At 45.8% G+C, this 25,577-nt stretch overlaps 1 protein-coding gene across 2 annotated transcripts in view; it reads left to right on the top strand.

Moving 5' to 3' along the window:
* Nucleotides 1-2,750: 2,750 nt before the first annotated feature.
* The window catches only part of ENTPD2 (ectonucleoside triphosphate diphosphohydrolase 2), a 52,225-nt gene continuing 29,398 nt past the window's right edge, over nt 2,751-25,577 (top strand). The window contains exon 1 of one of the 2 annotated variants that reach the window (XM_048513280.1): nt 2,751-2,906. In XM_048513280.1, the coding sequence (XP_048369237.1) occupies nt 2,781-2,906 (126 nt within the window). In that variant the 5' untranslated portion in view covers nt 2,751-2,780. Of the gene's footprint in view, nt 2,907-5,078; nt 5,149-25,577 lie in introns of those variants that run through there. The other variant, XM_048513281.1, reaches the window with a different exon arrangement.

Below are 25,577 nucleotides of genomic sequence, written 5' to 3' on the forward strand. Positions count from 1 at the left end.
ACTGGGAAAACTTATTGACTCGCATATAAGTCGAGGGTGGGAAATGCAGCATCAATTGAGGCATCAGTAGGTTAAATGTTTTTGAATATTTACTTCAAAGAAAAACAGTAAACTGGCTTTGTAAGTGGAAAAGAGGGTCAACAAGAACAGTATGGTATCAACAATAACTTTAAAAGTACAAAAACCTTAGCTCAACCAGCAACCAAGCTAAAACACAAGAGTTAAAATCCTTCAAAACTGGATTCCTCATCATCAACTGTATGTCCAAATGTAACCCAACTTAGATTTTAAGAGGGATATTATCAGAAATGAAAAATCTACTATTAGCTTCCATTGTAAACAATGGGGGATGGGGCATCCCCTTTGGGGGTCAATAACTTTGGATCCCCCAACCCAAACTTCACCAAACCTAGCTGGTATCATAAAGAGACTCTCCTGATGAGACCAGCCAGGTTTGGTGAAGTTTGGTTCCGAGGGTCCAAAGTTATGGACCCTCAAAAGGGTAGCCCCATCTACTAATAGCTCCCATTGAAAACAATGGGGACACCTCCTTTGGGGGTCCATAACTTTGGACCCCCTGAACCAAACTTTACCAAACTTGGCTGGTACCATCAGGAGTGTCTTCTGAGGGTACCCTGAAATTTTGGTGACTCTAGCATAAAAACTGCGCCCCCTGCTGGCCGGCAAAGTAAAAACACACAAAATTAATTAATGACCTGCATATAAGTCGAGGGGAGCTTTTTCAGCATTAAAAATGTGCTGAAAAATTCGACTTATACTTGAGTATATACGGTAAGTTAAATGGCCTGTCCAGCCCATCCACCTCTGAAACCACACCACTCTGGTTCTCAGAGCACACTGACCAACTGACCATGTGACTGAATTTGTTCACTTGCATCTACCTGGTTTTGGAAATACGGTTGCTTCGTTTGTTTGCAGCCTGTTTTTCCTGTTGTTAAAGTGTTATTGCCTTTAAAGCATGATATTGTACAATCTTGAATCAGGGAGAGACTGTGTGTGGCTCAGTGCTTTTTTGCCCAGGAAGTCATAGGATCAATCACCAGCATCTCCATTCAAAGGATCAGGCTGTAGGTAATAGGAAAACTGGATCTGAAATCTTGGGAGAGTTGCTGCTAGCTAGAGTAGACAGTAGGGATCTTGGAGGGTCTGGCTCCGTGGAAGGCAGCTTCAAGTATTTTTATCTCATTGAAAGCCACCCTCAAAAGTTATTTTTAGAAGAGCATGGCAGTATTTTAAAAACAGAGTCACACTGAATGAATAAACATGTCTGTAGCTGTCAAAGGCTTTCACGGCTGGATTCAACTGGTTGTGGTGGGTTTTCCAGGCTGTGTGGCCGTGGTCTGGTAGATCTTGTTCCTAACATTTCGCCTGCAACTGTGGCTGGCATCTTCGGAGGTGTTATCACAGAGAGAAGTGTGTTTCTCTCTGTGACACACCTCTGCAGATGCTGTCCACAGATGCAGGCGAAACGTTAGGAACAAGATCTACCAGATCACGGCCACACAGCCCGGAAAACCCACAACAACCACATGCCTGTGGTTATTTATTATACATGTTAGAGGGCTCCTGCCTTTTGCATTCTTGAGGGAAAAGTTAGGCCCCAGTCAACCCCTCTTGCTTTTTAGCCTCTAGACAAAACCTCTGTCCAAAAAAAAAGAAGGGTTACTCCTACACGGGAGGTGCCAATAGGAAGGAACGTATGTCACAGTTGCAAAGCCAAAATATTTTTTTAAAAAAATAATGAAAAACATGGTTTATAAGAATGTTGTTCAATCTTTGTTTTTAAAGTCTCTGGCTCTGTTTTTGCTGTTGGGTGTATTGTTTTACTACTGGCAATGCTCACACTGGACCAATGCTTTATGTACAATTCTTTTTGCCAGAAACGCCCCAGAGGGCCTCAAGCATCTAGATTGGCATGGTTTTCGTTTTTCAGGGAACAAAGACAGAAAAGACACACCTCAAGCCAATGGGACATTCCGTGTTTTTTTTTTTTGGAGAACCAGTACAAAGCAGCAACCACGAGCCAGAACTGTGGACCAGGAAGAAGCCCAGAGTTCGAATGGTGCCCCTGCCAGGCATTCATCAGAGAACCAAAAGCAAGCCAACTTCCACCTAATGCAAATAGTTAATAGCCGTCGCCTACCTGTCAGGGTTGTTTTAGGCATTACTGAGATGGTGTAAATGGATGCTTTCAATGCTATCAAGCACTCTTTGCATGTCTGGGGGTTTTGTGCCTTGATTGTGTGGCCATTTTTTAAGGCAGCTCAGCTTCGATACCTTCAGCATGTGTGCAGATTGAAACAACGTTGATTCTCACACAAGCAAACAGAGCAAAACCTTCCAAAGATCGGCTACATAAAAAAAAGGGGGATCAGGGACATAGGATCTAACCACAGGTCCAGCTCTGTTTCCCACAGTGGCCAGCCGGGTGTCTCAAGAATGCTGACACAAACGGGGCAGGAGGACAACAGCCCTCCCCGTGGCGTTTGCCTCCAGCAGCTGGTAACTCAGCGGTAAACTGCCTCTGCGTAAGGAGGCTCTACTCCGCTCTCGCTGCTGCTCCCAGACGCCTGCTCTGCAAGGGCGCCGCTTTCACCAGCCCGGCCGGGTGACTGCGCCGGCGGGAGGAGCTCACCTGCCTCCTTGGCCACGGGACCGGCCCCGCCCAGCCGGGCCAGAGGCGGAGCGGCGGAGCGGCGGCGGCGGCTCGAGGCTTCTCGGAACCGCAGATCCCAGCCGGCGCTCGGCGGTGCAGCAGCATGGCCGGCGGCGCTGGCAAGAGGGTGACTGCGGCGGTGCTGGGCGCCGTGGCTTTGGCTGCCGTGGGCGGCCTCCTGCTCCTCTGCCTCCCCAACAGGGACCTCCGCGAGGCGCCCGCCTTCAAGGTAAGCCTCTGCAGCGCCGAGCACCTCCGGCCTGAAGCCAGATCCGGTGCGGCTGCGGGCTGGGAGGGTTCACACGCTCCCCAGCCGGGAGCTGCTGCGCCGATTGGGACCCAGTCGAGGACTTTTCATCTGGCACTGGACAGCCATTGGGACTGTCTGGCTGGATTTCTCCCTTTTCCATTCAAATCCACTTTCTCTGCCCGGCTGGATCCTTATACCTTGAGGGGGCGGCGGGGGCGCTGATTCAGCTCCAGAACTTATTTCGCTGTTGCCCTGATTCGTCTCCAAAACTTATTTTCTCCGACTGGGCTTCTTGAGCCCTGGTAAGACTCCAGAGAGGAGTGCAACAGAGCATGTGCAAAGTTGATCTCCCCTTTAATGCAGACATGCCTTGATGGGTCAGACCAAGGGATGCCTTGTCCGCTCTTCCGGTTCCAGCACTGGCCGGCCAAATGCACATTGGAAGCCCCCAAATAAGAGATGAGGGCAATGATCTTCTCTAGTTGCTGGTTCCTAATAGGTGGTCATCAGAGATATACTGCCTCTGAACATGGAGGTTCCATTTAACTGTTGGGGTTTACAGTTGTTGCTAGATGTCCCTCAGAATTTCCCTAATCCTTTTACAAAATGTTTCAGGGCATAAAGCACAGTTCACCCCTGGTATATCTACAGTTGTGGGGAGGAGGGTTGTTAGAGAAGGTGATTTTAGGTGCAGTTGAGCCCAGCACCCATGGCTGGGGGTTGAACAGACAATTTGCTCAAACCAAAATAGGACTTTGATCTTCCTCCATGGGTCTTTCAAGGCTAGCCACCCTCTCCTTTTCCTTTGCAAACTCATTGGAAGAGCTGTACGTCTCAGTAGAAGGCTTTGGATCGAAGGGTTTCATCCTTCACTCCCTCCCTGACCAGTTTTGTGCTTGCATGAAGTGTGGGGGGGGGGGGGTGGGGCAGGGAGGGTGCTGAACCCCATTCCAGAAAGGCTCGGTGGAACAGATGGAATAGTAGGATTCCCGTATAGGATGCTGAGGGGACAACATCTGGGGAGCTTATATCACACTTTCCCCACCTTTCTTTCTGATGAACACGTGTGGAGAAAGGTGATCTAAAGGGGAGGTGGGTAGGATTGTGCTCTAGTTTTGTGATGCTGTAATTTGGTGTCATGACCTGAAGTTTGGGTCACCAGGAGACGGCTTCCAAGCTCTCTTCCCCCTTCTCTGTTGTCGCAAGATCCAGCAAGGTCTTGTGCTTCTAAACATGTTTCTGATTATTCTGAGAGGTTGAGGGTGGGGGAGACATTTTCCAAAAAAGGAGCACTAAAATTAGCACCTATTGCCTTGGGGCTTTTGAGTATTTAAATTTCCCTCCAAAAGTCAAGCGGCAAACACACACACACTCCAAGTGTTGGCAGAGGCGAGAGGCGTTGGCTGTCTGATGGAGAGAGAATTCAAAGGGACATGGACCAGCTCAGCCTCTGATTCCCCACCCCCTGCCCTCCCCAGCGTGGTGTAGTGGTTAAGAGCATGTGGATTCTAATCTGGAGAACCGGGTCTGATTCCCCATTCCTCCACCAGAGTGGCGGAGGCTTATCTGGTGAACCAGATGTGTTTCTGCACTCCTACATTCCTGCTGGTTGACCTTGGACTAGTCACAGTTCTTTGGAACTCTCTCAGCCCCACCTACCTCAGAAGGCATCTGTTGTAGGGAGAGGAAGGAGCTTGTAAGCCACCTTGAGACTCCTTACAAGAGAGAAAGGTGGGTGTATAAATCCAAACTCCTCCTCCTCTTTTCCCTATCCCTGGCACCACAGGCAGCTGTCTGATCCCAAACCACCTCCAATTGTCTCTTCCCTTGAAAAGCCTGTGGGGTCGCCATAAGTCATCTGTGACTTGACAGCATACACACACAATATTAGTGCCAAAGTAATTGATTTGTGCATTCAGTTATTCTTCAAATGATGAACTTCTGTACTGTTAGAGGAACCAAATATCTTGTTATTGGTTGTCCTATTCAAGCATGTATGCCTGATTTTTGCAGATCCTGGCATGAAAACATATCTTTTGTATGATGAGAATAAACCAAACGTGCAGATCATATGTCAAGTGTTGTGAAGTGGGCTGCATGTGCAGTTGAAAACAATAGGAACTGGACCCGATTGTTTCCTTCTGCTAAATGGGCCCTTCCTCCAAAGATTTCTCACCTGGCAGAAGGGAATATGAGGTGAATCCAAGCTGAATCAGCGGAGGTGGGTGCTGTGAAGGAGTTTCTTCGCCACTTGGTCTAGACTGATTTAATACAAACCACAGTCTGATTTGTCTCCTGTCCTGTTTTCAGTGTTAAATCACAGCTGCGCTGTAGCACAAACAATAATTAAACGTGTGAATGCCTTTGACCACATGCCGAGGGCATTTCGCCTCTGACTAACTGTAGCCTGCTCAATTCCCATATTGTCAGGGGATCGTATCTAGTTGATTGAGATGCATTCCTAGATCAATGCAATTGCTACAAGATATATGGAACCAGCCTGCTATACGTTATCACTGCTGCTCTGGGACATTCTTTCCTTGATCTTTGCTTCTTTGCTTTATGGCTTCACATGCCATGTAGAAAGCTAGGCCTTCCCCTGACACTTTTGTCTCATGGGAAATGGGATTGTCCTGTGGGGGCAGAATGCCAGGTGGCTTTATCGCTATCTGTTGCAGACCTTGGGGCAGCCTTAGCTCCACCCAACTCTTTTCTCACATTCCTTGGGAAAATGGGAGTGGGGTGGGATGAACATGGGAATAAAACAGGTAGCAAAAGCCAGGTTCCCCAGAACTGGTTTGGTCCAGCTGGGTGCTTTTCAATGCCTATCAATAAACGCTGCTGATCAACAATACAATTATTGCTTCAAGATTCAAGACCTAACACATATCATTGAAAAACAATGTTTCTAGATTGGGATGCATTCCTTCCTTTAAAAAACAACAACATAATGATTGTAGGTTTCCCATCTAGCCACCAACAGCTTTTTAAAAAAAGATCTTTTCCCACCCTGTTTCTGGCTCTTGGGCAGACTCCAGTACATGGTTTGCTTGTGTTAAGCTTGGGACTGGCTGGTGAAGTATAACAAGCTAAGGCAAAAAAAATGGGGGGGGGGGGGAGAAACAGACATTCAGTCTGTTGAGCTCAGGTAAGATAGACCTGCAGATAATCCAGTCATGAACTTCTTCCCTCCCCTTTATGGAAAACAATGTCTTGAGATTTGAACTTGGTTCTACATCCTTCTGGCTGCCATTTGTCCACTACAGAAGCACCTAAAATCCAGACTGAGTTTGCAACACACACATACAACTCTTCTTTGCATGTTGGTATTCAAAGAAAAAAGGAGGTGGGTGGAGTAGAACATGTGGGCAGATCTTCACTCAGAGATGCGAATTGTTTAAAAGAGCCAGTAGGAACCGAAAGGGGCCATATTGCTTGGATTTAAATGCCAGAGAATATATTCTGGTTCCCTGAATCACAAGGGGAGTGAGTAGTGTGGAATCAACAGAGATGAATAAGGAAACCTAATAGCAAGGCATTTTTGTCTGTCTCCTATGATGCTGAAAAAGGAATAAATTTAGAAAACGTGCAAGGACGACAATAAGGTAGCATTGCCTAGTGGTTAAAGAGTTTGCCCTGGGAGAACATCTTTCTCATCACAGTGCATTTGCTGATCAGGTGCCCCCTTTTGGTGCTGAGTTTCCCTTCCTGTGAAGCAGTTTAGTTTAGAGGTGACCTACCTGCCAAAAAAGACAGTGTGGATGGTTGAAAAGAGAAGCCAGATGAGGATACAATATCCACCCTGCAATTCTCCCAAATCCTTCACTGTTTTGGAAGTTTATCAGCAAATCATCCCTTAGCCCCTTTGTTCTTTTATCAAGGTTATTTCATGTATTATTAAATATATTTGGTTTCTCCCCAAAAAGATGGCCAAGAAGGCTGGTTCCTGTCAAGGTAATCTGTATTAAGGCAAACACAGCAGAGTAGTAACCACTAAGCACGGAAACACAGTTAATCAGAAGCATCTGTTCCCATTCAACTTGGGAAATCCCTTCAGCCTTTCTTTCTGAGAGTCTTGGGGTATCTGAAAGACATAGGTACTCAAACCGCTGCATAGTGTGGCTGGATTTGGAAGATGGTGTTTGGTTCTGGTTGCCTCATTTCTAAGAAGATAGAGAAGCACTGGAAAGGATTTAGAAAAGGATAACCCAAATGATCAAGGTGTTGGAGCTTCCCTTACAAGGAAGGCTTTAGAAAAGGTTAAGGAGTTTTGGGGCTACTTGATATAGAGATGGAGTTAGTATGTGAAGGACAGCTTCCTCCTGCACCATCCAACTGGTCAGTTGATTTTTCTCAGAATCCTAGCCCTCGGGCTGTGGCCTGCAAAGGAGAGGCGGGCAATTCCAAAGATAGGGTGCTTTGAGTGGGAACACCTTTTCTACTCATGTTTATATTGTAAACCACCATGGGTAGGTTCCATGGAGAGGTCATGCATCCTTTCCCCAAAACGAATAAATGCATTGAGGAACTATTTAAAATTACACATGGGATGGAAGAAGCGACTAGATGGAGCTTTTTCTCTCTCTTCCCATAATGCTAGAATTCAGAAGCTCCCAATGAAGTTGAGGGGCAGCAGACAGAGGACAAATTATCTTTTTGCCACACAAAGCATAATTAACTTGTGAGAAATCATGATGGTGGCCACCTGTTTAAGTGGCTACAAGACTGGGCAAAATCTATCAGTGGCTATTGGCTATGATTACTAAATGGATCCTCCATGTTCAGAGGCAGTATACCTCTGGTAGTTACTGGTAACCAGCAATAGAGAAGGCTTTGGCTTTCATTTGGTGGTAGGTTCTCTAGAAGGCATCTAGTTGGCCACTGTGGGAAGCAGCATGCTAAACTAGACAGACCTTTGGTCAGATCCTGCAAGGCTTTTCATTTTTGCAAACATTTGTGGAAAAGCTCCGTCGATCAGATGCTTGGTATTGTCCAGACCTGGCACCTTCATTCATTCATTCATTCATTCATTCATTCATTCATTCATTCATTCATTCATTCATTCATTCATTCATTCATTCATTCATTTATTTTTTAAATTTATAAACCGCCCAATCCCCAAGGGGCTCTGGGCGGTATACAACACTATGTATGCAAAACATAACAAGGGTCACGATACTGACCAAATACACTAAAATCCATTAAAACAATTAAAACCATTTAAGCAGCGGACAGAAACAATAACAATAGTAATGATGGTGATATGTCCAGTAGCCCCATGTATTCCTTTAAGAACTACTCCCAAAGAGAGAGGCGAGCTACAAACGGCTTCCTTAAAATAGCAATAAATATACAAATAAAAGAGTATAAAAAATAGTAGGAACAAAAAAGCCCAAGGAGCTACAGCGAGGGAACGGGGCGCACCTCAGTGACTGGACACTCCAAACGCCTCGGCGAATCAACTCGTCTTGCCCACAGGCCCCGCGGAGATTCACCGTGAGGTTCCGCGAGGGTGTCTGACAGCTGGAGGGAGAGTGTTTCCCATCAGGCCGAGAACCAGGGCCGTGAAGGTCCTGAAAGCTCGTGTGGAGGCCAGCTTACGCATCATTGAGGGGCTTCGAGGAACCACTAGTAAATTGGCCTCCTGCCTAATGCAGAGGTGTCGAAAGTAAGGCTTGCTTTATATGGGGTACGCGGGTCTCTCAGGTAAGATGCAGGGAGTCCCCAGGTCAGCGTAAGGCCTATAGAAAGGGTCAAAACCACACACCTTAAGATGAGATTCGGAATTCCACTGGGAGCCAATGTGTACGGCTGGTGCAACACAAGGTTGGATATGATCACGAAAGGTTGCTCCCTGTGAGCAAGGGCGTGCCAGCGCGATGCTGGACCAGTTTCAGTTTCCAAATCAACCGGGCAGCGGGAAGGCCCAGCCAGAAGCGAAGTTACAATCAGTCTCCAACCTGGAGGTGACCGCTAAGTGCGGATCACTGTGGCTGAGGTCCGCCTGAGAGAGGAAGGGAAATACCGAGGACCTGGCAACGGAAGGTGGAAAAAAGGCAGTCCGAAGTTACAAGGGCCACCTGGGTCTCCCCATTGAAAGAGACCGAATCCAGGTGGACTCCTCAGACTGCGGATCCGGAGGAGGCCGGCGCCAAAATGGCCCCTCCCACTCGGCGGCTGGAAATCCTCTGCACCTCCCCTGCGGCCTATTTAAGCCAGCGATCTCTTTGTTCCTCAATGGATTCCAGTTTCAGCCTCGTTTGTCGCAACTAACCAGCAACTGCCTCTCCAAACAATGCTGCTTAGAGGCTGCAGGGGCCATGACAGAAATCTCCTCCCACTCCATCAACAGAATGAGCTGAGTGATATTCAATAGGCATACTGGATGACAGATCAGCCCAAAGCTCCGAAAGTACCAACTGAGCAAGTGGTTTGCATATAGATGTTGAAATAATAGCTGGAGCATAGGCCCCCTGGGGTACACCACAATGAAGTGGGCACTTCCTCGGGAGGTTTGATCCTCGCGATCATTACCTCAGCTGGCGCCGGCTCCGGAGGAACAGAGCTGCAATCCATTGAAGGACAATGCCCGCGCGACTCCGGAAACGCGGCCAGGCGGTGGGGCCAAAAAAAAGAGTCGAAGTCGACTGGAAGCCACATCAAAACGCTGCTGTAAGGTCTAACAAAACCAGCAGCGCCGATCCGAATATTGGGACTAAAGGGGCTATGAGAAGCAAGAAGTTCGAAGCTCAAATAGAGCGTCCTCTTGCTTCTGGATCCTCTTTCACTCCTGCAACTTCCTTCTTTGAAGTGTGACAGTTCCTTCTTTGGACCTATGACCCTGCCGTAACCCCACAGCATCAATTGCCACCCTCTAGATCCGTTCCCCTGGAGATAATGGTTACTTTGGAGGGTGGACTCGCTGTTACACGGCTGTCTGTTGCCTCATCGAAAGACCCTCCCTTCCCCAAATCCCACTCCACCCAGGCTGCACCCTCCAAATCTCCAGGTAATTCCCAACCCAGAGTTGGCAATTGTAATCACCAAGCCATGTTGTCTGTTCTGAGCCACAATAGCTCCAGGGCCTCAGCCAGGAAACCTTGCTGTCCAAGGTTTCAGGTTGGGAAATGCCTGGAAGGAATTTGGGGTGGAAAGGACAGTGCCGTTAGAGGAAGGGGAAAAATGGCTTTAGGGCAAAATAGAAGCTCTGCCCCCCCCCCCCCCAACACACCTCACTTACCTTTTTAAAGTTAAAAGAGCAGCTGCCTCTGGTCCGTGGGAGCTGCTCAAGAAGAAGAAGAAGAGTTTGGATTTATATCCCCCCTTTCTCTCCTGTAGGAGACTCAAAGGGGCTTACACTTCTTGTTCACCTTGCCCTCACCAACAAACTTACACCTGGTGGAGGTGGGTGGGGTTGAGAGGAAACTCCTGAAAAAGCTGTGGGCCTAGCTCCAAGTGTCACCCAGCTGGCGTAGTGTGTGGGAGTGCACTGGCTGGAATTCGAGCTCCCCAGATGAAGCCTCCACAGCTCAGGCAGCAGAGCGGAGAATCAAACCCGGTTCCTCCAGATTAGATACACAAGCTCTTAACCTCCTATGCCACTGCTGCTCCTTCAGGCCGCGGAAGCTGCCTGAAGGGAGGGGTGGGGGGAGCAATTCCACACCTGGGGCATTTGTTGCCCCCCTGCCCTGTGGTTTCTCCGCCTATGGGGCGGAGTCTGAGGAAGGTAGAATTTGGAGAGGAGATTTCAATGGGGTATAATTCTGTAGAGTCCAGTTGCAAAAGCGGCCATTTTCTCCAGCCTAACTGATCTCTGTTGCTTGGAGACAGTTGTAAGAGTGGGAGATCTCCAGCTGCCACCTGGAGATTGGCAACCCTAGTCCAAAAAGTCCTGGGACTTTCCCCAGTATGTGCCAAGCAGGTGATTTCCACCATTAGGGCCAAGAACGCCAACTTCTGAAGCAGTGGAGACGATACCTGTTGCGTTATACGCTAAATATTTGTGTTCCTCTAAAGACTAATGTTCCTAGCAGGAAAAGCGTAACTTCAGTCAGAAGGTGAAATCTCCCTGGTGGAAACCCTATGCCAGTCAAGGTGCATAGTAAAACCTTCGCCAAGTTGCTTTTTTTTGCATCCCTCTCTCTTCCAACCGTTAAGTAAATCTTGCCTGAGGAACTGTGGGAGATCTAGACCGGTGCTCCAGTGTTTTTAATTTTATTTTCGTGTCCACACACCTATCTTTTTCTTAGCGGAAAGAAGTTAACGGGAGGGAGAAATAGCAGCCATTTGTAAACATGGTAGACACATGAAAAAATGCCATACTTGTATGCAGTGACCAAGTTTAATAGCGCGTTTAGATAGATTTGAGTTGAAAACTGGGGGATTGTATGGCAATGAGTTCAAACTGGAGCTTGAACTAGTCATGGCCTCTCCTTCCTTTAAGAATGATAGTGACAACAATAACAACAACACCCCCATCCATATTTGGTACCCAAACAGGCCAATTTGCCAGCTACAGTAAGAAAATTTGCCCACTTATCCTTATTTTGTGTAATTTATGCAAGCTTTACTGTGGCTGCTTCCCACAATGCAGTTAAGTGTAGAAGGTTCACTCTATGTGCATATTATATTTTATCTGGCGCATCCTTCAGGACGGCATGCTTCCCTCCATTTTTATCCTCACAACCACCCTGTGAAGCAGGTTGGCTTGAGATTGGAAGATTGACCCAAGATGACCCAGTGGGCTTCATGACTGAGCAGGGATTCAAGCTGAAGTTTCCATAGTCTTAGTTGAACAATCTTACCGCTATGCTATGCTGTGGAGACTGTGATGGTCACTACTAGCACTTTAAAAAGAGTAGAAGCTTTCATGGTGTGCAGGAAGTGTCTGCCAGCAGCTCTTAACTAAGATTCTAAAATGGAACCCTCCATATCCAAGGGCAGTCTTCTGAATTGTGGATGCTGGGAGACAGACTGGAGGTAGCTACTGCTTTCATGCTCTGCTTATGGGCATCTGGCTGTCCTAAACAGGATGTTGGGCTAAATGCATTCTTGTTTGATTTAATAAAACAATTTGTATCCTTCTCTTTTAGGAAGGGCTATATGGCATCCTAACACTTGAATAGCTCAAGGTTAGGATCCTGCAATGGTGGCGAACCTATGGCACTCCATAGGTTCTGCTGCCTCTGTCGATGGAGGCTCTCTTCAGTCACCCATCATGACTAATAGCAACTGAGGGACTTTTCCTCCATGAAATCTCCTGATTTCTTTTAAAACCATCCGTGCTAGCATCCCTGAATACCTCCTCCGGTGAACCTATGGCACTATGGCTCAGGCTAGTCCTGTGGTGGCGAACCTGTGGCACTCCAGATGTTCATGGACTACAATTCCCATCAGCCCCTGCCAGCACGGCCACTGGTGATCTTGTTGAACCTTGGAAGCTAAGCAGGGTTGGCCCTCACTAGTATTTGGACGTTTAAGGTGTATCAGAGTCATGACATGAAGGCAGGAAATGGCAAACTACCTCTGAATGTCTCCAACCGGGTAACAATCAGTCAGCTGTGATGTCATCATCAGAAGCTGTGTGGAGCACTCTGTTTGTACTTACCAGTCCTGCTTGGCCCCATTCTCTGGAATCAAAGATTGTATCAGGCATTGTTTTCATTCTGAAGCCAACCTCCCTAGCTAGGGCTAGGTGCCATATTGTGATCACCTGATATGTACAGCCCTGGGTGCAGGTTGACTTCAATGAAAGTCAGCCTGCTAAACTAGGTCACCAAGTCAGGGCAAAGGCTGACAGGGTATGCTGTCTGGATCTTGCATTTCCAATGAAAGCCTAAGGCCAGGGGGGTGGCCTTCATCAAATGGCTACCCTCTAGCTTGCATTAGACAAAAGGCAAACTTGGATTGAGTCATTGTAAAGAATGATGAGATAATGAATGGATAACAAGGAGTTTTGCAATATGCCATTTAACAGATTTATTGTGCCTGGAAGCTCTGCCCCAGGGAAGCTTCTCATTCTGCAAATCTGAATCTTTAAGGGGCTGTAAAGCTCCTTCCTGGTTTTGTGGTTGGGTGACGCTCATCTCTGTGAGACAATGGTGGTGAGCCTTCTTGGACCCTTAATGAATGCCAGTGTTAGTAGCAGTCCCTTCGCCCTCCTAGTTTCCTCCCCCCAAAATTTCTGCTCTTGATGATGCTCACAGTTTTGGTTGCTAGGAGCTTTGGGGGATGTTCTCTCCTTTAACTACTCGATGAGTAAAGTGCTTCTTTACACAACCCGTAATTAAACTGTGAAATTCACTGCTGGAGGAGGTATTCAGGGATGCTAGCACAGATGGTTTTAAAAGAAATCAGAAGATTTCGTGGAGGAAAGGTCCATCCGTTGCTATTAGCCATGATGAGTGACTGGAGAGACCCTCCATTGTCAGAGGCAGCAGAACTCCGAACACCAGTGCTAGGGGAAAGGCCTGGGCCTCTGTGTCCTGTTTGCTGGCCTTCCAGGTTGGCCACTGTGTGAAACGGGTTGCTGGACTTGTGTGGACCACTGGTCTGATCCAGCAGTGCTCTTTCTATATCTTTTTGCTGGGCTTTTCCTTACTGAGAATCATGCCTTCCCTACCCTCTATCACTGAAATCTCCCTATTCCACAATACAGGAACTCTGCGGCACCCAATGCGTTAAATGTAATTTTAAAAACTCTCTTTGGATAGCACACTTTGATGCTGCCTTAAATCCATTGGGCATTCCCTAGCCAAGGTTGGAGTGTTGATTTGCCCCAATTTTTAAGTGTCTGGCGGGAATCTTGTTCAATCCAAATGAAGCCTGCTGGGCTGTCTGGTGTTAGGAAGCCAACTCTCTGTGTGGTGGGAGGAGGGCAGAGGCCCTGGCTTTGCATGGGAAAACCCTCAGGTTCAGTCCCCAGCGGTAGTGTCTTAAATAGCAGATGTTCAGAAAGTCTTGGGACCTGGACCTCTGTCAATCATTCCTGAGCTAGATGGGCCTGCTGGTCAGAACAAGTCCTTTTGTGTGCTTATGGGTTTTGTTGCTCTGAAGTGACAACTTTGCTCACTTTATGGCAACTTATGTTCCAGTAGGTAATTGGTTATACCTCTTTGGCACTCCAGATGTTATGGAACTTCGATATTCCCAGCCAGCCCCCCTTCCAGCATGGCCAATTGACCATGCTGGCAGGGGCTGATGGGAATTGTAGTCCATAACATCTGGAGTGCCAAAGGTTCGCCACCACGAGCATAGTGTATTCAAGGGAAGAGACATTCAGAGGTGGTTTGCCTTCCTCTGCGACACGCTCCTGGTATTCCCTGGAGGTCTCCCATCTAAATACTTGCCAAGGGTGAGTCTGAGAATGATTAATCAGCGAGTGAGGATTCGAACCTGGTTTTCCCAGATCATGGTCCAGCACCTTAGCCACTATATCACATTGTCGCTGTCTCTCAGATGGGCATGCTGGTCAGAGGAAGCTGAATGATGAATTTCGGTTCTTTTTGTCTTCTTGCTAAGAACCTGCTCTTAAATGTATTTGCTTGCAAGTAAAGGAAAGTGAGTTTAGTGGGATTTGAATCCAAGACATAACTGCAGCCGAAATGCTGTTTCAAATTGCCCCCATGCCACAAAGTGGAAAATTGAAGATGCTGATGTTCTGGCCAGTGATCTTCCTATCTAGTTCTGGCACTGGGTTGTTAGTGAATAGACTGGGATGGCTCACACATACCTCTCAAGCAGGCAAGATTTTAAAAACATAAATTCTTAATCTTTTGAACGAAGTGAGGATATGCAAAACAGTCCGAAACATGTCTTTGTTTATTAAGAGTTCTATATCCCTCCTCTTAATGGTTGTATCCCTGAGGTGATTTTTGAATTGGTCAGAACTAGTAAAAATACATTCAAACGAAGCCACAGTACCCATAGAACATAGAAACAGAGTTGGTTCCAGAAATAGAACATCATATCTAGTGCAATAAAATGATCCGTCAATTAAAAACTCACAGCATAAAGAAGCCAAGAGAGAGTTTAGTCATTCAAGGGGGGGGGGGGGTGAATTTGTGTGAGTGGAAGTATGGCTTTATATCCTGGAAACAAAGGAGAATCAGAAATAGAATCTCCACTTGAATACCACAGTGGAAAAGGGGGGGGGGCTGTAAAATTTCATGTGGATGCCCAAAAGAGCTTTGACAAGCCAGTTTCCTTTGGGGGGCCTATGAGTTTCTGTAAGGAAGGTGTTGCAAAGTTTCATTGCCGCAGCTAAGATGACTCTGTCTCCTATGCTCATCCCATTGACATTCCAGAGGTTGGGGGGCACAGAGCAAGGCCTTATTTTTGCCCACAAATAGGAGCCTTTTCTCTGCCCTTTGTCCCTTGCCAATGGCTGGTTTGCAAAATACACTGAAAAGAAGTTAAGGAGTCCAAGGAAAGTGGCTTGAGATGTGCTTTGTGATCTAGAAGGGAAACATCCGGCAACCAGACTGTGCTCTAGAGTTGCTTCTTCAACAACTGAGAGTCATCCCTGGAGAAATCCCGTGCCTCTTCCCTTCTGCTTCTGCCAGTGTGGAGATTTCTCAGCCACCTCTCTTCCTCCTTTCTCCAGATTAACATTCAAGTCATTTAGGAGCTGCGTAAACTGCACATTCTCCTCCCTCCCCGCTTCCAGCTGGAACTCTCCGCTCACTGCTGTCCCTATAAATATCTTGAGTTTGAGTTCCTACCTCCCCCCTTTCCCAAGGGAGAGGTCTTGAAACAAAACTATGAGAAATCAGAAGATTGGGGTGGGAGTGGGGGGAGAGATCCTGGAAAGACCGAGTTTGACCTTGGTACTGAAATGTTTGGTGTCAAGGAGTGATGAGGAGAGGGTGTTGTTTGATATGCTTCCCAGGTTGGCTGGAAATAGGTTTCCTCATCCGTGGAATGGAGCTGGGACTGAGTTAAACCTTGTCTTGAAAACATCTCTCTCATTCTAAAAAAGAAAATGTTTCGTAGGAGTTGTTTGCGCCAGTGCTTCCCCAAACTGCCAATTGTTATTTGAAAAAAAAAAACAGTCCTGGGGGAATGGAAACATTTTTATCTTGAATTTTTCTGTATCTGCCCCCAAGCCTTCCCTTATCAGCACCTAGTCAACTGCCACACTTGTGGAATTCATCCCCTGGGGACATTATGGGATTCTGTCCTCTCCTCTGACCCTCATCTAGACATGCCCCCTTCCCCCAGTGCAAAACATTCATGATCTTGGAAAGGTAGCTGATGGGTCAGAATATTTCTGGAGGAAGCATTTACATATTGTTGATTATTCACCTTAAAGGTGACCTTCCCCTCCTTCTTGAGGCCATCCTGAAATGTGGTCAGAGGATGAAGCTTCTTCCTTCTTCTCATGAATCCTCTTGTCAGTGTCTGACAACATTTGCAGATTGGGGGGGGGGGGGCTTTCAGCTGTGATTAATGATTTGTCTGATATCTCCTGGGGGGAAGTTAGATTAATCCTGCACATTGTGGCCCCCTTCTGCTTGCTTGTTTGTTTAGTCATAAACCTTCTAAACTGATTTTTTTTATTTTGAAAAGTTTGCTGTGTTGCTCCCCCTCACCTGCCATTCAAATTCACCTATGGAGAACCCCAGGGAGGAGGCTGAAAAATGCCTGAAGCACCCATCAAGATCCCTACTGGGAAATCTGTTCTCAGGCAGGCAGAAGCCGAATTCAGGACTGTGGTGCATGGAGAGCAGGGGCTTAAGTCTTCCCCCTTCTACACCCTTTCCCACCAAAAGAATTAAGTAACTTCATCCCTCCCGTGCTGGACTGTCTTTGTTTTAGAACTCTCTGCTTGGAATCTACTGCCTACCTAGTTGTGTTAGGTAGGCACTAGGGCCCAAGCGGAGCATTCTACAACCAAGACGATCCAGCATGTGGCGAATCTGCTTAGTTCTTTTGGTGGAAAAGGGTATAGCAAAATGGGTGCAACCTGAAATAGCCTGGGGCGAGGGGTGGGGGAATGCCATTATTTGTTCTGTTGGAGAGTTTCATGACGGAATACTCTTTGGTTTCCCCAAAAAGGCAATTAGTGCCCCACAGAGCAACATCAGATTGGTATATGTTGGTGGGTGAACCTACCTAAGCACTGCTGTTTTGTACTTGGCTGTGGTGTTTTGCACAATTTGCCACCTGTAGCTGATGATTGCTGTGAATCCTTCCAGTAACTCCAAAGGTAAACCTGGAGACATTTGGACCCTGGAAGGCATGCCAGTATCCTTCACTGTCCCTGATGTGTAAGGATGAGTACAGCCTCTGCTGTAGATTGATTCCCTCTTCATTGTGCTGGCTCAAGCAACCACTTGGTTGACTTGGTGACAGAGCCAGCCCTGCCCTTTTGTTCACTCTTTCAACCGCTTACCTTGACTGTGGGGTTAAATCGGGACAAGGAACGTCTGCAGCATATGTTCTGAGAACCCCAGAGTTGTGCTTTGCAAAGAGCATTCAGCCGCTGCCAGAATGATCCATCCCTGAGCTTGGCGGAAAAAAACCCTGCTTTGCCGCTGATTGAGTGCCAGGAAATCTTTAAGAGATCAAGAGGCTGTTTGGAAAGCAAGAGGCACCATTTTAATGAGGCCCTTTTGAATTCTCTGTGTGCCTGCTTCCTTTCAAGTGATTTCAGCTGAGGAATGTTCTCTGCTCAGAGTCCTGTCCCAGTGCTATCTGTTACTCATTGTTCAGGGCTGGAGGTTTAAACAAGTGAGTCAGTGCAATTAACTGACCGATGCAGCCATTTGCAAACTGTCTGCTGCGAGAGGTCTGCTTATGTGCTGGGGAGGAGAAATCGGGATGGCTTTGGGAAGACCAAGTCCAAGAGAGGCTGCCTGTTGTGTCTACAGTGGAACCTCGGTTTTCATTGGTAATCCGTTTGAAAAGAATCGATGAAAACCGAAACCGATGAAAACCGAGGCAAGAAACTTTTTCCACTTAGGAATCAATGTAAATCCAATTAATCCGTTCCTAGGGCACTCCCAAAACAGCATTTTTTTTTTTAAGTGAATAAACATAGTGCTTCTAATGCTGAAAACAAGTAACCAAACAATAACACCTGGGACCAGCTTCAGAGAGCCAGTGGACCATAATGTCGCACCCAGAAAAGCCGTCCAAAGAGGTCTGTTTCTGACGCCTTTTAAGATTTGTCTGAGAAGTAGGGCAAAGACGCTGTCATTAAACAAGTTGTAGAACATCGGACCTCATGCGGCTGGCTTTGGTCGAATTGCATTTTCTCTCACCTCAAACCCCTGCGCCTTCCTGCAAATCGATGAAAACCCAGACAAATTTTTCACTGAAAAAAATCGATGAAAACTGAAACCGATGAAAACTGAAGGCAATGAAAACCGAGGTTCCACTGTATGCTGGAGGTGAAAAATTCTGCCCTGTCTGAATAGGCCATTCCCCATGCAGCAGAATAATTTGCTGTCATGGGATAGATTAGTAGGGAGCGACTCTTATGGCATCTCCAGATGTTAGGATTCATACTTATCAGTCCCTTCCCTTTTGCATGGGCCAGTTCTAGCACGCTGAAGGGGCTTCGATAAGGGAATTTTAGTCCATAACATCTGGAGTGCTTTAAAGGTTCACCCACCACTGATAGGAAGATGTGAGCTATTGTGCTTCTTGCATGAATCCCTGTTATAAGGTTGAACATTTTGTTGTAGAGGGACCAGGATTAAACTCATTTTGTCCATAATTAATTATACATCTGAGGTTGGCATCGCATGAGGAAGGTCAAGGCTAAAATAAGAGACTTTGATGATAGATGTGATTTGACAAAAGTAGCTGTCAGAAGAAAAGCATTCTTGAAGTTCAGACTTTCGACTGGAACACTTCTGTGCATGTTGTGTCACGTGAATATGCAGTGTCTTCAGTGAATTTTGTTGTGAACATGCTGTTCTACATATAGTGGGGCTTTTGCCAACACTGTTAAAAAATATCCTACTCATTGAGGAAGCAGAAAGAAAAGCTCCAAGATGCATTTTTATTTAAAGACCAAGGATTTGGCAAGTCATATATAGATCAGAGGTCAGATAGTTCGTGCCTCTGTTCTTTTAAAATGTTGAGATCCACCTCTCTCAGCTTTGTAATAAACAATGGCCCACAGACTGGAAACAGTCAGTTTTACATTCGGATCCCCAACAAAACAACATCAAAGGCTGCAGCAACTATTGGACCATTCCATTAATTTCTCTTGCGAGTAAAGTGACGCACAACAATAGTACAACAAAGGCTGTTATCACATATGGAATGAGAAATGCCTGATCTTCAAGCTGGATTCAGAAAAGGAAAAGGCAGAGATCACAGTGCAAATTTACATTGGTTACTGAAGCATACAGTAGAAGTTGTTCAGAAGAAATCAGCTTATGCTTCACAGGATTACAGGCAAAGCTTTTGACTTCCATGTCAAAGAGAATAAAGCAGGGCATAGTGATTAAGAGCAGGTGCACTCTATAATCTGGAGGAACCGGTTTGAATTTCCCCGCCTGCCACCTGAGCTTCGTGGTAGAGGCTTATCTTGGGGAATTCAGATTAGCCTGTGCACTCCCCTACTGACGCAGCTGGCAGTGACCTTGGACTTTTCACAGTTAGACAGGAATGTTCTTTAATCTCCCTAACACTTCAATCTGTATGCCAAGACACATAATCATAAGGAAAGGCTTCAAATTACTGATTTATATGAAGGTGAGGAAAATTGTAAGGAACTTTAACAGCTCTGAGAATCCCGATGAAGGCTGACTTGAAATGACTGATTGAGATATGCCGATTAAGTAACTTGCGACATGATCAAGGTTGAAAGTGAAAGGAGAAAGGTTCCAAAGCAAAGGACTACTGTGGCTGAACTTCAAGAAGACAAAAATAATTACTACTGGAGAGGATTTTACTCAGCTGTAGGGTGGACAATGAAGGGAACTGAAACTGAAACAAAGATTCCTCGGCCCCTTGATTCCATGAATAGGAGACTGGTAACCAAGAAATCAGAGAGGATTGAGACTAGGGAAAGGCAGCCACAAAGGACCGAGAAAGTTTAAGTGTCAGGGATGAGTCACTGACAACCAAGATTAAGTTAACTCACGCAGTAGTATTTTCTATACTATGTATGAGTGTGAGAGCTGGCAACGAAGAAACCTTTACAGGAAAAGAGATGAAAAATGTGGTACTGCACATCTTCCCGAAATGTGTTTTTGGGAAGAAAGGTTATGGATACCATGAACTGCTCAATAAATAAATGGGTTCTAGATCTAATCAAGCCCAAACTGTCCCTAGAAGCTAATATTGATAAACTAAGGCTGTCCTAGTTTGGTCACATAATGAGAAGACAAGGGTCACTTGAAGAAGACAATAATGTTAGTATTTGGATGGGCAACCTCCAAGGATTACCAGGATTGAGATACGGAGGCGGGCAATGGCAAACCACCTGTGAATGTCTCTTGTCTTGAAAATTCTGCCAGGTGTCAGAGGCATAGTGCCAAGGGGCTGCAGGAGGGGACTCTCACTGGGCTGCTCCCCAAGCGGAGGTGTTCCGGGTGTGGGGCAGGCCCGGCTCTGGAGGGGTGCAGGGTGCGCGCGATGCAATCGGGGGGCGACTTCCCTTTGCTCCCATCCCCAGGGTGCGTCCAATTCTGGCACATCAGATGTTCACAGACTACAATTCCCATCAGTCCCTGCCACTTTGTTTCTAAAGCCAGCAAAATGTTTGCTTGTTGAAGTGGAATTTTGCATCAAAACTTCTAGCAGAAGAGATCACAAGAAATGGCAATTGATTAATTTTGGTGTCATTTTTTAATCTTAATTTCCATTTACACTGTTGTGTTTTGAGCTGTTGTATTTTTTAATGTCCTTGTGACTCCGTTGCCGTAGTATGATGAAGAAAGATCGCCTAGTGATTGGGCTGCTCTTCAACTAACTAGCAACTTTCCGGAGTAAATGACCACTTTAGAGAATGACATATCTTGCTCAAAAAACAGCCTAGGTCTTAAGACATAGAATGATCACAAGTATGCTAAATAATGAAATCTCTGAAAAGGTTCAAAGTTCTGCAACTGTGTTTGGCTACTACTTGGGGTTTCAGTTTCTTCTGTCTTGTTAAACTGGTCAGAAACACTGTTTGGACCAGGGAAGCGGCTTCCCACCGCATATATGATGCCAGTGGAGGCCCGAGGCTCTTCACACGCTGAGGTGTGAGCAGCCCAAGAGCATCCCCGGCTCACGGAGGTGCCTCCACAAGGGAGTGTTCTTGAGAAATAATTCTAAGACTGGATAAGGCCTTCTGTGAGTTTAATATATCCAGCAGCAGAGATGATTGCCTGTTGCATCTTAAGGATAATGTTGGCTTCACCTCCTTCTGAAGTTAGTGTCTGCTGAAGCAGGTGCCGCACTGAATACAGTTGGAACATTTATTTGCTTGCAATATAAATGCACAGCAGAATGACTGACCTTCAAAGGAGGACACCCATTGCGTCTCTGCATGAGTTGCTAGGTACGTGCTTTCTCCCTGTACAGCATGTATATTTGTAAATAAACAAATTGTACCAGAACTGTTCTGAATCTCCAGAGTTTTTTCCTCGTGGGGAAAATCCAAAATGTGTTGTTTTCGCCGGGAAGTTGGGAACATTAAATTATAATGAAATTAGGGATGTATTGTAACAAAAACCATGTGTCTGTTATGCATATCAACCTTGGTTTACACATACGATGAATTATTGGCAGTTGTCCTCAGGGGAGTTGGGCGGCTCGTTCTTTTTCTTGCAACTTGGCTTGCAGAAAGGAATTACTTTGCATAAGGAAATGTTCCTGGAGCTGAACATTGATTCCTTCTCTTGATCAGTTGCATCTGGCAATCAGAGGTCTTGGGACATGGAGCTTGGTGGAAAAAATCTGGCTGTGCACCTTTGAGGCAAGCTGGAGCAAGGATGGCACCTCTGGAATCCCCACAAATTGTTGTGGGAGATGGATCTCATGCGTGAGCTATGGGAGAATTGATTTGGGGGCAGGGTCTGGCAGAGGTTTCAGCTACAGATTTAATGTTTGAGAACTAGACTGTCATAGCAATAGGTCCCAAGGCGATCTTTATAGAAACGTTAATCCTGCAGGGCTATAGCTGAATAGCTCCAAGGGAACTGAGTGTAGAAATGGAGAAGAGCTATTAAGATGCACCAATTAATACCAGATGTGCAGGGAAGGATGGGTCCGTTGTTTTGAGTCGCCCTTTGTGTTGGAATGTTCAAGACTATAAGAAAGCCTGTGACCCTCTATTTCAGCAGTACAACCAATGCAGATCATGGAGATATAGCAGAAATGGTCTCTCCTCTCTGATTTTCCTTTTATGAAGTTTTGAAAGGTACCGAAAGACAAGCAGGTCCAAATTTCCACTTCAGCACACAGACCCATCACAATCCTATGGAATGTTCATAAACATTTTATCTACCTGAACTGAATGTAGTAGCGCAGCTCCAACAAAGGGGAAAAAATTGAGTTTGAGGATCTATGTACGACCCAAAGCAGGATCAGCCAATCTCAAAAACTTCTAAAAGTTGTGTAAAGAGGGAACTGGTCATACAGGATTGCTGAGAACCATACCTGCAAAAATTTTCTTATTCACCTGACAGGCAGTCTTGAAGATCCTGGTCAACAGATTTTATATGGGGGGAAGCCATATTTGAATCCGTCCCAGTTTTCCACTCCCAGTAAAAAATTAGCACAATTAAGAACAGGCGGAGTGCCAAAGGTTCACCACCACTGGGATAGGAGGACAGGCTATTGTGCTTCTGTATGAATCACTGTTATAAGGTTGAACATTTTGTTTTAGAAGGACCAGGATTAAACTCATTTTGTCATATTAATTATATATCGAGGTTGGCATCGCAAGGAAGGTCAAGGCTGTGGCCAAGGAGACTTTGATGAATGATTTGGCAAAAGTAGCTGTCAGAAGAAAGCATTCTTGAAGTTCAGTTTCAGAGCTGGAACACTTCTGTGCATGTTGTGTCACGTGAATATGCAGTGTCTTCAGTGAATTTTGTTGTGAACATGCTGTTCTACATATAGTGGGGCTTTTGCCAACACTGTTAAAAACATATCCTACTCATTGAGGAAGCAGAAAGAAAAGCTCCAAGATGCATTTTTATTTAAAGACCAAGGATTTGGCAAGTGATATATAGATCAGAGGTCAGATAGTTCGTGCCTCTGTTCTTTAATTTGTTGAGATCACCTCTCTCCTTTGTAATAAACAATGGCCCACAGACTGGAAACAGTCAGTTTTACATTCGGATCCCCAACAAAACAACATCAAAGGCTGCAGCAACTATTGGACCATTCCATTAATTTCTCTTGCGAGTAAAGTGACGCACAACAATAGTACAACAAAGGCTGTTATCACATATGGAATGAGAAATGCCTGATCTTCAAGCTGGATTCAGAAAAGGAAAAGGCAGAGATCACAGTGCAAATTTACATTGGTTACTGAAGCATACAGTAGAAGTTCAGAAGAAAATCAGCTTGCGTTTCACAGATTACAGCAAAGCTTTTGACTATGTCAAAGAGAACAGCAGTGGCATAGTGATTAAGAGCAGGTGCACTCTAATCTGGAGGAACCGGGTTTGATTCCCCGCTCTGCCACCTGAGCTGTAGAGGCTTATCTGGGGAATTCAGATTAGCCTGTGCACTCCCACACACGGCAGCTGGGTGACCTTGGACTTTTCACAGTTAGACAGGAATGTTCTTTTTAATCTCCCTAACACTTCAATCTGTATGCAGAACATATCATAAGGAAAGCTAAATTAGATTTATATGAAGGTGGAGTGAAAATTGGGGGGGGGGGAGGAACTTTAACAGTTTGAGAGATCCTGATGAAATGACTTGAAATGACTGATTTGAGATATGCCGATTAAGTAACTTGACATGACTGCTGTTGAAAGTGAAAGGAGAAAGTTCCAAAGCAGGACTGTGGCTGAACTTCAAGAAGACAAAAATAATTACTACTGGAGAGTTACTCAGCTGTAGGGTGGACAATGAGGGAACTGAAACTGTCAAAAGACTTTCTATTCCTTGATTCCAAGGAATAGGAGACTGCAACCAAGAAATCAGAGGATTGAGACTAGGAAAGGCAGCCACAAAGGACCGAGAAAAGTTTCTTAAGTGTCAGGATGAGTCACTGACAACCAAGATTAAGTTAACTCACGCAGTAGTATTTCTTCTTACTATGTATGAGTGTGAGAGCTGGGCAACGAAGAAACCTTACAGGAAAAAAGAGATGAAAATGTGGTACTGCACATCTTTGAAATGTGTTTTTGGGAGAGAGTGTTATGGATACCATGAACTGCTCAATAAATAAATGGGTTCTAGATCTAATCAAGCCCAAACTGTCCCTAGAAGCTAATATTGATAAACTAAGGCTGTCCTAGTTTGGTCACATAATGAGAAGACAAGGGTCACTTGAAGAAGACAATAATGTTAGTATTTGGATGGGCAACCTCCAAGGATTACCAGGATTGAGATACGGAGGCGGGCAATGGCAAACCACCTGTGAATGTCTCTTGTCTTGAAAATTCTACAGCAGGGGTGTCAGAGGCATAGTGCCAAGGGGGCGAGGAGGGGACTCACTGGGCGCGTGCCCCTGCGGAGGTGTTCCGGGGGTGTGGGGGCAGGGGGCGCTCCGGGGTCATGGAGGGGTGCAGGGTGTGCGCATGCACCGGCCGCACTTCCCCTTTGCTCCATCCCTGAGGGGTGTCCAATTCTGGCACATCAGATGTTCACAGACTACAATTCCCATCAGTCCCTGCCACTTTGTTTCTAAAGCCAGCAAAATGTTTGCTTGTTGAAGTGGAATTTTGCATCAAAACTTCTAGCAGAAGAGATCACAAGAAATGGCAATTGATTAATTTTGGTGTCATTTTTTAATCTTAATTTCCATTTACACTGTTGTGTTTTGAGCTGTTGTATTTTTTAATGTCCTTGTGACTCCGTTGCCTTAGTATGATGAAGAAGAAAAGACGTTTTCAGATTAGCTGCTCTTCAACTAACTAGCAACTTTCCGGAGTAAATGACCACTTTAGAGAATGACATATCTTGCTCAAAAAACAGCCTAGGTCTTAAGACATAGAATGATCACAAGTATGCTAAATAATGAAATCTCTGAAAAGGTTCAAAGTTCTGCAACTGTGTTTGGCTACTACTTGGGGTTTCAGTTTCTTCTGTCTTGTTAAACTGGTCAGAAACACTGTTTGGACCAGGGAAGCGGCTTCCCACCGCATATATGATGCCAGTGGAGGCCCGAGGCTCTTCACACGCTGAGGTGTGAGCAGCCCAAGAGCATCCCCGGCACACGGAGGTGCCTCCACAAGGGAGTGTTCTTTGAGAAATAATTTACATCATTAAGGCCTTCTGTGAGTTTAATATATCCAGCAGCAGAGATGATTGCCTGTTGCATCTTTGCGTGATACATGTTGGCTTCACCTCCTTCTGAAGTTAGTGTCTGCTGAAGCAGGTGCCGCACTGAATACAGTTGGAACATTTATTTGCTTGCAATATAAATGCACAGCAGAATGACTGACCTTCAAAGGAGGACACCCATTGCGTCTCTGCATGAGTTGCTAGGTACGTGCTTTCTCCCTGTACAGCATGTAT

The sequence above is a fragment of the Sphaerodactylus townsendi genome, linkage group LG12 (genome assembly GCF_021028975.2).
Source record: "Sphaerodactylus townsendi isolate TG3544 linkage group LG12, MPM_Stown_v2.3, whole genome shotgun sequence".
In the NCBI taxonomy this organism is placed as follows: domain Eukaryota; kingdom Metazoa; phylum Chordata; class Lepidosauria; order Squamata; family Sphaerodactylidae; genus Sphaerodactylus; species Sphaerodactylus townsendi.